Source organism: Formica exsecta, unplaced genomic scaffold (assembly GCF_003651465.1).
Source record: "Formica exsecta isolate Colony F162 unplaced genomic scaffold, ASM365146v1 scaffold87, whole genome shotgun sequence".
NCBI classification, from domain to species: domain Eukaryota; kingdom Metazoa; phylum Arthropoda; class Insecta; order Hymenoptera; family Formicidae; genus Formica; species Formica exsecta.
In genome coordinates, this window is record NW_021853642.1 from 125,017 (window position 1) to 138,100 (window position 13,084).

The window sequence follows — 13,084 nt, forward strand, 5'->3', positions numbered from 1 at the left end:
ATTTTTTATATCAAAATATGTCAGATTAAAATATAAAATAACTAAAAAAGTACTTAATGAAAAAATACTTTATTATAGTGTTTTGTAAAGCTCTCGAGATAAGCTACAGAAGAATATGTAATAAAAAAAGGGGACTCCATTTAAGAAAACACCGACCACATTGATCTGGCCTTGAAAAGGTTACTCAAGGTCAAATACATATTTTTATCATGTGGCCCCCTCCGAACCCTACAACTTTTGTTTGAAACATTTTTTTCGATAAAGCTTACTTTCCGAGATATTTTACAGTTTCAAGTTAAAAAACTCACCCTATATATATATAGAAAACATTAATCACATTGACTTCACTTTTGAAAAGTCACTCAAGATCAAGTCCATATTTTTATCATGTGGCCTCCTCGATACCATGAAACTTTTGTCTGAAACATTTTTGTCTATCGAGCTCAGTTTTCAAGATATTCGCGTAGATTGGTTAAAATGGTCCACCCTGTATATACAGGGTGAGGCATCTAAGACAGGCCGCCCGAATAACTCCCACAGTTTTGGAGATAGGAGAAAATGTTTGAAATAAAAGTTGTATGGTATCAAAGGGGAAATCTTGTGGAAGTGAACTTTTTTTTTTTAGGTGGAGGCGCTTAGGAGATTTGAAGGTCATCTTCATTTTTTTAAATGGAGCCCCCTATTTTTCATTACATATTCTTGTAGCTTACCTCGAGGGCTTTCCAAAACACTATAATAAAGTATTTTTTCATTAAGTACTTTTTGAGTTATTTTATATTTTAAGGGGATCCCAAAGGGTTGATATAAAAAAAAAATAAAACATTTCGTAAAATATTTAGTTTTCGATAATCTTACCGTAATACTTTTCTGTACAAAATAATGAGACAAATTTTTCTTTATTTTCCTTTGTTAATATAATAAGAAATTTTTTATGCAATTATGAAACATGTGTTGTAACCCGATCAATTTCCCAATATTAAAAGATAAAAGAGTAAAGTAGAACAGAAAAGACATATGTTGTCAAGGTCACCCTCTTGAGTGACCTTCAGAAGATTTTAGCCGTCGCTCGTTTTTTATAATATTAAAAAGTTATTAACTAAAATATTATTTATTGAATGTGTGGAATAAATAAATACATGAATGGACAGAGGAATTTTAAAGATAGAAAGAAATTAAATTAGAAATAGGTTTGGGTTAGTCCCCTTACGGGGGGCTCCAATATCACAGAACTAGACACATTGGAATGCGTTGAACCTTGCTTTGCGTGGAAAGGTGTAAACCCATGTGGAACCTTACTTTGCATTAAAAAGTGTATGCATAAAACAGTGGGTTCCGCCACCCCTACGGAGGGGCTCCATTTCCAGAAGAAATAACCTAACCCAAACCTATTTCTAATTTAATTTCTCTCTATCTTTAAAATATAAGCTTGGTAATTCATGCTGACTGCCATATAAACAACATATAGTGAGTAACATACTAAATAAGAATATCAAAACAAATAAGTGTTTGGGAATGTAATGAATGTTTGTATATAACACGTATCTACATCCCCAGTCTCAGTATGTCATATAATCGTGTATCAGTCAGTTGGATAATTTCAAGATTTCCTTAATTTTCAATATGCATTTGCACGAATTTATCAATTTGACATACAATTTTGATTCTTTGTGGAATTTTTTGTGTGAGAAGAAAGTTGTTCGTGGCGAAATAACGTGTCCAAGATGTGAAAATGTGTTAGTACTAAACACATTCAATAAATAATATTTTAGATAATAACTTTTTAATAAAAAACGAGCGACGGCTAAAACTTTCTGAAGGTCACTCAGGAAAGTGACCTTGACAACATATGTCAAGGTCAAGGTCATCGGGGCTGCATCCCCTAAACGTCACTTTTACCCTTACCGTAATACTTTTATGCTCAGAATAAAAAGAAAAATCAATTAGTGTAAAAAAACAAATAATTGTTTTAAAAAATACATTGTAAATAATTACATACCTTTTCTTAAAAACAATTATTTTTTTTTGGGAAAGTAGGGTAAAACCGGGTATTTTTTTGGATTTATCTTCCTACAAAAAATCTGAGTAAAAAAAATTTTGCAGACCGTTAGTAATCTTTAATGAATCTTAAATTATGAGAAAATAAGGCTAATGGCCAAAAAAAATTTTTGGTTGCCAAGAATAACAAGATTTTGTGGAGAAGTTAAAGTACCCGGTTTTGTCCTACCATAGATAAAGTAAAACCGGGTCCCCATTTGAAAATATGCAAACCACCGTGTAATTACAAAATCTAGATTTCTTTTAATCAAAATACAATATAAAGATGTATTCTATTGACAAAGATCACAAATAAAGATATTCTCTTGTTCGACATTCCTGCAGGACTTCTCTATTTAACTTTTTAACTTTAGGGGTCTCAAAAAGCTTTTTTTTTTTAGTGGTTTCTTTTTCTAAGGTTAGTTTTTGTTTCCAACTGCTTTTTGTAGGAAGACAAAGTCAGGATAACAGTTCTTCCTCTTTTCATTACATGAGATGTGTAAGTACCCGGTTTTGCCCCAATACAAGAAAAGTAACAAATAAAACAGGGATACCCGGTTTTACCCATCTACCCGGTTTGACCCAACTTTTCCCTATATATATACATATATTTATATTTTGCATATCATATTTCTCTATATATCACATATATATCATACATCAATTATGTCTATGAAAATATTTGTCATAAACACGCATTTATAATGATTAGTAACAAATAAAGATGTAAAAAAACCGTTTTGTTTTCTTATAGAAAACAGACATTGGAAAAAAGTGCTTTTTTTATAAAAAAAAACAAACCTGGTCTATTTAAAATTATTTTTTTTAATGTGATATCATTTTTCTTTAAATTTTTTATTAATATAATAAGAAAAAACTAAAGTTCTTTTACTTTTAATTTATCTTGTCCGAAAGTAATTATATTAAATTAATAAGACTTTTGCGGCAAATTACATCAAGAGAAATTTGGTTTTTTTAAATCATATTGATAAATATAATATCACTTTTCTTTGTATTTTTTATTAATATAATAAGAAAAAACTAAAGTTCTTTTACTTTTAATTTATCTTGTCCGAAAGTAATTATATTAAATTAATGAGACTTTTGTCGCAAATTACATCAAGCACAATATCATTCAAATCATTTGCATAACAAAAATTTTTATTACGCATCTGATTGCAAATTATTCGAATTATGTTGTGTCTGGTATCAGTTTAATCACAAATATCTCATTGATTTATTAAAATCAAGTTAAAGAAAACAAATTAAAAATATAAAAATCTTAGTGTTATTTTTATTAGATTAAAATAGCGACTAAAATACATTTTAAAAATTACAAGTTGTGTTTTTGTATCTATAATAAAGACAATTCATTCAATATTGATTTGTTTTTGCAGAATTTACCAAATTAAAAATATTAATTACATAATTATATATAGCTAATTGGAATGCAATCTACATTTAGAATAGTAGTGGTTAGCTCAAATATATCAACTAAAAATTAAAAATTCAAAAATAATGAAAAATCAACTTGCAATAAATTAAATATAAAGATGTAATTGTCCGAAAAAACAATATTTATAATAAAAAAGAAATAAAGTTTGTTGTTTTTTCACAAAAAAACATTTTAGACATAAAAAACATTTTTTTGTTTGTTTATATTTTTAGTAATAAATATATTTAAATCAAATAAAACAAAATAGAAAAGACTCAAATGTGCAATCAATTACATTATATGAAAATCGATCACAATTGAGCTAACATAAATATATTAAAAATATAATGTGTGAATGAACTTGAAATAATGTAAAATGTAAACAAACTTAGAAAAATCATATAACAAAAATTTGAATAATAATTGCTCTCTAACACTTTTAGTATGTGGTATTTGTGGCGTATCTGCTTTTATCGTCGCTCAATTTTCGTCGAGTATCCTCGATAATATATTATGAATAAACGTATCTCGATCGCATAACTTACCGATTATAATGGAATACTTTATCGATCAAGAAAAATATTTCTATTGGATTTTTATACATTTTAATCTATCGTTCTGCATTGGAGCAACTGCAATGGTAGGAATAGGAACAACGCTTATTGCGTATTATCAACATACTTGCGGAATGTTTAAAATCGCCAGGTATGAAATGTGCATATAGGAACAGCCGTAAGAAATCGCGCTTTATAAGTGTAATCTTGTTATTTTTAAAAGAAATATTTTAAAGCCAAAGAAAATATGCTATTTGATGAACATAATTACTACACATACATTATATTACATTGTATATTAGCTATCGTATCGAACACGCAATGAGCAACAATATGCTACAAAATATTAATTTCAAAAACGAACTTTTAATATTCGAGGGTTTAATTTGGGCTGTGGACATTCATCGTACTGTTCTTGTATATTAGCTATATATTGTTTACTGTTCTTGTATATTAGCTATCGTATCGAACACGCAATGAGCAACAACATGCTACAAAATATTAATTTCAAAAACGAACTTTTAATATTCGAGGGTTTAATTTGGGCTGTGGACATTCATCGACAAGCTATGAAGTTTGTATATATTCAAAAATGTGTTAGATTTATTATTATTTGTAAGTAATATAACATATTTTTCTTTTTTTTAAAGATTGACCAAACATTTGCAATCGAGTATGCAATCGATGATGTTCTGTTTAATGGTATTTCTAGTAGCCTCGGTGAGCTTCAATTTGTATCGAGTAAGTTTCCTGATTTGTTCTTCAATCTTTACTTTCGATATTTTACAATACACGAAAGTATAGATTTATATTTCAAATTCATTATTGTAACTATTTATTAAGTATGGCGATAATCATCCAGTCGATAACTCATTTCCAAACAGTCCTTGTATTTGTATGCCAAGAGAGATAGAGAGAAAGAGAGTCTAATATTATTAATATTTCAAGATAATTAACAAATAATAATTTTGACTTTTTATAGTAATTAATAGAACACAAAACAAAACATGAAAGCATGCTATTATTGGTAAAATCATAATTACATTATATGCACGAGAGATTAATTATCAATGGTATTCGTGTTTTAGATTTTTCAGATTATACATGCAGATGATATATCTTTAAATAATGTCAAGGAATTAATATTGCATATTTTAGGTGCAACAATCACTGTCTTATATATGTTCTTATCCAACTATATCGGTCAATATGTAACGGATCATAATCATAACGTATTTGTTACCGTGTAAGGAACATTCCTGCAAAATAAAATTTGAGAAATTTATTCGCACTTTGGAGACTTTTATATTATACTGTTATATTAAAATGTAAAAGTCAATGTTTTTGCACAAGCGGAGAATTAATAAACTTTTGCAATGTGTCTCAAGTTATCCGTTATTACGATTAATTAATTTTGTAGATATAACGTTCGGTGGTATATAGCTCCCTTGCATATACAGAAAATGATATTATTCTTGTTACAAAGAGAATCCAGAGATTTTGTTTTGAACGTCGGATTATTTGTCGTATCTATAGAATTTTTTGCCACGGTAAGACGATATGTAAAATATATTTATAGTGATGTACATATGTTACGAATGGATAGCGTAATGAAACAGAATATCTTTCATTATAGCTAGTCAAGACCTCAGTGTCTTACTTTACAGTTATATATTCCACACAATGACCAATTTAAATCAAATAACAGCATGGATATAATATAATTAACACAGAAGTAACATATTCCTATATTTCATGCATTAAGCAAGGTAGAAGATTCTATTTTGCAGCATGTAAAAGTGTAGCTAGAATTTTCATGCAAAGAGAAATATGGAGAAATAAAATTAATTAATTCAAACATTATCGTGCTACATCTGCATCAGGAGTAAATACTTTACATAGTATATTTCAAATAAAAATAATAATACAGATATAATTATTTTAACTTTTATTTTAATATTTTCAATGTATAATATTTATAATGACACATTATTGCTAAACAAATCATTCATTGTTTAGCGTTAGCACTTATATGATCACTTAAGTAAAAAAACAGAAGAATCAATTAAATAAAAGTATATTTAGTAGAGAATGTGATTAATATTATTTTCTATTAAATATACTTGAACAAAATATTAGCAACGATGAACAAATATTAATTGTGCCGATTGTCAATTTAAAATTTAAAAGTGCTGCGCATTTATCTAATGTATTCAGTTTAAGATGACATGAGTTTTATCAGATACATCCGACATCGACATGTTTAAAGTTGAAGAGGTAGAAACACCTCTCGAAGGCCAGATATCTTACGAGAGTCAGCATTATAATTAAGTGTCGGCTCCGAAAAAGGAGAATAGCGCCTGCGTGGGGTAATTTCATGCAAAGAATTTCATTCATGGGAAAAGGACATACTTTGAAATATTGTACTTTCAGCGTCGTATCGATCGTGTAATTATACATATATACACTTTACTGAGAAATTAGTTGACTTGCACATGTTCCGATCACACGATGGTATTTTACTAATAGTTACACATATAACTTATATTTAAAAAAACGCTTATTATAGAACACCAAAAACGAAGAAAAAGGAACCGAAAGATGAAATAAGTTTAATAATAAAAATAATTAACAGATTGGTATGCATATCATATATATGTATATAATTATCTGAATGCGTAATTTTGGTATGCTATATCATTGTCTTATTTTGATCATTTGTAATTTGGAAATTTTTATTTTCTGGCCTTGATAATTTTTATATAATATAATTATGTATAAAAAAATAATTATCACAATTTAAAATATCTGATCCATTTGAATATGTGGTAATTGTTTACTTTTAGAGGAGCACCTCAGAACGACCTTGACCTTGACATATGTTGTCAAGGACATGACCCTGAATAACTTTTTTTTATAACGTAATTGTCGGCCTCTTATAATTTCTGAGATATTTAAAGTTAAAGTTTAATTGGAAACGAAAATTTGGTTTAAGTTATACAACGTAACTCAAACCAAATTTTAGTTTTAAATCAGAAATAGGTTTGGGTTAGGTTATATCTTTCGGAAGTGGAGCCCCCCCCCGTAAGGTGGGCGGAACCCACTGCGTTTATGCATACATTTTTCCATCCACACAACAATTGTGGCGTGGAGCTTGCCTTGCGTTGTAAAATATATGCGTGAACACAGTGAAACCTATCTCTGATTTAAAACTAAAATTTAGTTTGGGTTACGTTGTATAACTCAAACCAAATTTTCGTTTCAAATCAAATTTTTTTTGTTAATAACTTTTTAATGAAGAATGACCGACGATTAAGTTATAAGGAAAAGTTACTCAGGGTCATGTCCTTGACAACATATATCAAGGTCAAGGTAGTTCTGAAGTGCTCCTCTAAAAGTAAACAATTACCCTCTCTAATTATAATATATGCTAAAACCAATATTTAAAAAAAAATTATAAAAATGAAAATTATATTTTTTTTAGTTTACTACATTCCTTAATTCAAAATACACCGTTGATTTCGTCGTCAAGATTTTATGTAGCGCGCTTTTTTACAATCTTTGTGATAAAATACATTTTCTTTGCTATTAATACTAAAACTATAAGTTATCAGTATTTAATATTTGTTCTAAGAGAGATTTCTAACATTTATATTTTTATAACTAGCAATTTTCTCTAACAAACATAAAAACAATATAACAAATTGTTGGATCAACAGATAATTTACTGACATAACTTCAACATGTATACGACCAATTAAGCGATGAATATAAAAACTTTATCGTTGAAAAATATAATTATAATGCGGAATGTTATACGATTGCATTTACAGGTAAGACAAAATATTGTATCAAATATATCTAAAATTATGCAACAGAAGCTTAAATGATAATTATTTTCTAACACTTCTAGCAGTCAATATTTGTAGTATATCTGCTTTATTGTCGCACAATTTTGGTCGAATATAATTGATATTATTTTACCGATAAATGTATCTCAAACATGTCGCCTGCCAATTATGACAGAGTATTTCGTAGATCAAGAAAAATATTTTTTTAAATCCTCCTGCATTTAAATGCAGCATTTTGCATAGGAATGGCTGTAATGATGTCAATCGAAATAATCCTTATTGCATATCTTGAACATATCTGTAGACTGTTTAAAATTTTTAGATATAAAATGAAATTATAGAAATCTCTCTTTTTCTTTTTTTTTATCTTTTACTTTAAAACTTTTGATTAACTAATACTGCACATAAATTATATTTTTATAAACAAAGTAAAGAATTAATACGATAAAAATTACTCCAAAGTGAAAATTCCTTGGACATTATATTTTTATATAAATTTAATATAATTTTTATTAGATTTAATTTAGAAACTTAGTATGTTTGTATCGTAAACTGATTAAAAAATTATATCTACAAAACTGGTTACGCAGCATATAAACGTGGTCAATCGGGACCGTGGTCAATATCAACGTGGTCAATCGGGCCCGTGGTCAATTAGAATCGTGGTCAATCGGGACCGTAGTCAATCGGAACCGTGGTCAATATCAACGTGGTCAATCGCAACATGGTCAATCGCAACGTGGTCAATCTCAACGTGGTCAATGGGGACCGTGGTCAATATCAACGTGGTCAAACGGGACGCTCCCGTCCAATCTTACGATAAGGACGTTTTACATCTGACAATTTTAACCATAACTTACTGGTGGCGCCAACTTTTGTCAAACGGCGGAAACTTATTTGTACACCTAATAGGTACGACGTTCAGTGGTACACAACTGCGTTATATGTACAGAAACTGATGCTGTTTCTGTTACAAAGAAATGCCCAAGACTTTATTTCAGGTGTCTATGGATTATTTATCGCATCGTTAGAGTTTCGCAATGGCAAAAAAATAAATATATCTCAAAACTCATTATCAATATATCACTTGTATTCAATATATTACAATTTAACATTACAGCTGGTAAAAGCTTTGGCCTCATATTTTACTGTCATATATTCAACGCAATAATAAGGTAAGAAAAGAAATAATAACGCATAAGAATAAATATTGACAAAAGAGGACCCAGCCCCGATGTTCCTGACCTTGACATATGTTGTGAAAGTTATTGCTCTGAGTAACTCTCAAAAGGTTTTAGCCGTCGCTCGTTGTTCATTGATAAGTAATTAACACAAAAAGTTTATTAAATAAAACGTAATTTTTTTGACACTATGTACATTTAATATAGCAAAAGAATTTCCATTTAATATAGCAAAAGAATTTCCACGAATTATATATAATTTTCAGACATGTACATTTAATAAAGCATAACTTAACAGAATCATTTATTTATGTGTAATAAATCGAACGTTGGCAGGAGAAGAGCGGAGCCCCTCACCCTGCACCCCTTCCCTGAAAAAAACTAATCTCACTCTACCCATGTCCAGTGAATTCTTATTTTAAATAAATTCACCCTTCAGCATATGTAGTAAAGGCTCCACCTCTCCCCCACCGACATGTATAAGTTGTTGACATATTATTTTCCTGTAAAACAACTATTCACCCCGAATAATGTTTTACTTCTAATGAGTTAGTTTTTTTCGAGATGGGGGTGCAGGGGAAGGAGCGCAACCCCACCCTCGTCCACGTGTTCGATTTATTACACATAAATAAATGAATCTGTTAAGTTATGCTTTATTAAATGTACATGTCTAAAAATTATATATAATTCGTGGAAATTCGTGGAAATTCTTTTGTTAATAACTTTTTAATAAACAACAAGCGCCGGCTGAAATCTTCATAACATTACTCAAGATGATGACGTTGGTAACATATTTCAAAATTATCGAAATCGGGGATGGCTTCCTATATCTGCATAATTACCAAATTCAAATTATAGAGTTAAATTCACATTTTTATATTGTTAACTTTATTTGTTAATAACTTTTTAGTAAACAACGAGCAACGGCTAAAACATTCTGAAGATTACTCAGGAGAGTAACTTCTATAATATCAAATAATGTCAATGTCAAGATTATTGGTGCTGGGTCCTCTTTTATCAATATTTACCGATTGATTATCTCGACACTGAGCAACGCATTTGAGTTCAAATATTAAGTATGTGTGTATAATTTTAATTTAATTGATTTTGAAAAAACGAGCAACTTAATATGTAAGTAATTATATATATATGCGCGCGCGCTTGTGTGAGTGTGCAAGTAATAATTAACGCTGTTAACGATTAAAACTCCTTCGAATTCGAAAGAACACACACACTATTGAGAAAATGGAAAAGGAACGAGCAATGTCTATTTTAAACATGTTATAAATGATACTTAATTTATAAATTACTTATCGCATAACGTTGTTACGCCCGTCGTCCAAACCTCCTTTTCTTTTCTTGCTTATTCTTTACTGTTTCCTCTTGTGGCACTCATATTCACTCGCATAAACACGATTAATTTATAATTTGTCATATACGATCATGAAACACTTTGCACGACACTTCTGATCGCGAAACAATCACACGAGATACGCACCTTATTATTATCGTCATACAGTTTCAAATTGTTTATCAAAAATTAAATTATTGTTAACTTTAATAATTAAAATAATAGCGAATTAAGAGTCGATACTAATTGCAATTGCATTTAGAACAGGAATTTAGCGATATATGAAGCATTGTTCTACTACTTTACTGCTCGAGCGTCGCCGTGCAAATGATAACAAGTAAAAAAGAAATTATATATATTTGACGGAGCGCTTTTCATTACTACAGTACTATTCAAAAGTATCGCCGTGTGTATGATAACAAGTAATACATAAACATTAGCGCGCTATTGTTTACGTCATCAAGACTGAGAGCCACGTTATTGATAATTCCCAGCCGAAATATATATATGTCAGTACGTAAAATATTTCGGCTACGAATTATCAGTGACTTCGTTTACACGTCACCCCTAATCGGGTTTAATAACATCCGTAGTTCGAAGGCTGGCCAATCACAGTCATTCCATTCTTCAGAGGAATAGCTGTGATTGGCCAGTTTTACAACTACGGATGTTATTAAACCCGATTAAGGGTGCCGTGTAACAGAGCTCAATAATGAACATAACTATAACCCATGCATAGAATATTTTTTCTTACATAAATTGCAACATATTTATTTTAATTTTGCCTATATATTATTTATATTCTAAATTTGTATATTGCCAAATTATTAAATCATTTACATGGTATATATATATATATATATATGCTCTCAACAGTTAATGACATTTGTCTTGAAAACCAAACGTACGTTATGAGTGCGAACAATAGACTGAAATGAGTAAATTTCCGGTCCGAATGAAATTGTAAATACGCATGCGCAACTTTCGCGCAAGAAATTCTCTCCATAAATATTTTTTCTCTCATTTTCTTAAATAACACCCTGAAATTACTCCGCTGTCAAATCGATCGCATAATTGGGGATTTTATTGCGAGAAATATTGTTGAACTGTGGATATTTTATTTTTACCGCGTTCTATAGTTGTATCGGCTTTGTGCGTTACACGAAATTATATGCAATTTGTGTTAAAATTTACATCAAAAAAGAAAAGAAATAAAATACATGGTCAATCAATAGAAAAAAAGGGGATGTACTTTTGTTATTTTATTATCATATATGTCCCAGACATCGCGAGAAGATGATCTGTCTAGAGACTCAGTATTTTAATCTGAATAGGATCCTTCTGCTCGCTATTGGCTTATGGCCCTATAAACAATCGAACTTCACTCGATTTCAATTCATTTTCTTGTCTACTATTTTAACGACAAGTCTTATATTTCAGGTAAGCTCTAATATATAATGATATTATTAATATATACAAATTATACTGCAAAGAAGCAAGTTGTGTTTATAAATAAAATTTTCAAGCAAATATAATATTATAAAATTTATTTTAAAAGAGTTCAATAATAGATAAAATAAAAAATTTGTGTATGTATGTGTGTGTATGTGTGTGCGCGCGCTTATTAATTCAGAAAAATAATTATTTGATGCAAACTCGTAAGTAAAATTACTATTTACAGTGTACACCATTTATTTCACACAAATGTACACCGGATTTCATCGCCAAAGTTTTATCTTCCGCATCTTTTTTCGCTCTTTTTGTGATAAAATATAATCTGTTCGGTGTTAATATCAAAGCTGTGAGTATATAATGTACTTAAAGTTCAAAGCTTATAGAATAATTTATGAGTTGACAACTTATTAAATATAACGAACAGGAAAAATATTATTGTAAAATAAATTCTTGTACGAACAATTTTTTCTACATGTCACTTTATATATGAAAACGGTGTATACATTTTTTTTAAAAAACAGGTAAGAGATTTACTAGAGCAGCTACAGCTCATATATAATGAGTTAAAAGACAAAAACGAATTTGCTATCATAAACGAATATGGATGCAGTGCCAGACGTTGTACCGCTGCACTTACGAGTAAGATCTTTTTAGATTTTCAAATACAATCACGCTTTCTTTTTAACGTGCAAGAGCTGCCAAGTTTTCAGAAGAAAATCGATTCAGAAAGAGAATATGCATCATCTCTATATTTCATATATGTGTATATATGTATATGTATATGTATATATATAAATTCCTCACAAAAATTGGAGGAGCACTTAATTTTTCTTAAAAAATAAGCATATTTTAGGGAACTGTAATTCTGAGATATTTTCTTCTTTACCAAAATTTTATTTAAAGCATAATTTTATGTTGTAAGATAAAATAGTTAGCGACTCATGCGGTGGTAATCAGACGGTCAGCTGTGCCGGGCGCTCGCGGCGCGCCGCGCCGCTCCTGCCTGCCTTCTGTATTCGACGCGTGATTTGCTAACTATTTTTGCTTATAACTCAAAAATTACGCTTCAATTCAAATTTTGGTAAAGGAAAAATCGTCTTAGAATTGTATCAGGAATACGTCATTTCACGGACGGAAGGTTGTTCCGGAACACCCTGTATATAGGATAGGCCATTTTAATGTATCCACTGAAATATCTTAAAATCTATAAGTTTAAGACAAAA

At 29.6% G+C, this 13,084-nt stretch overlaps 1 protein-coding gene and 1 pseudogene across 1 annotated transcript in view; both read left to right on the forward strand.

The window, feature by feature from the left end:
• Positions 1–5,710, forward strand: part of LOC115244793 — an 8,299-nt pseudogene extending 2,589 nt beyond the window's left edge.
• Positions 5,711–11,702: 5,992 nt separating this feature from the next.
• LOC115244792 (odorant receptor 22c-like) overlaps positions 11,703–13,084 on the forward strand; it is a 10,861-nt gene continuing 9,479 nt past the window's right edge. The window contains exons 1-3 of the mRNA XM_029822735.1: positions 11,703–11,846; positions 12,088–12,207; positions 12,383–12,500. Coding sequence (XP_029678595.1) covers positions 11,703–11,846; positions 12,088–12,207; positions 12,383–12,500 — 382 coding nt within the window. The remainder of the gene's footprint in view (positions 11,847–12,087; positions 12,208–12,382; positions 12,501–13,084) is intronic.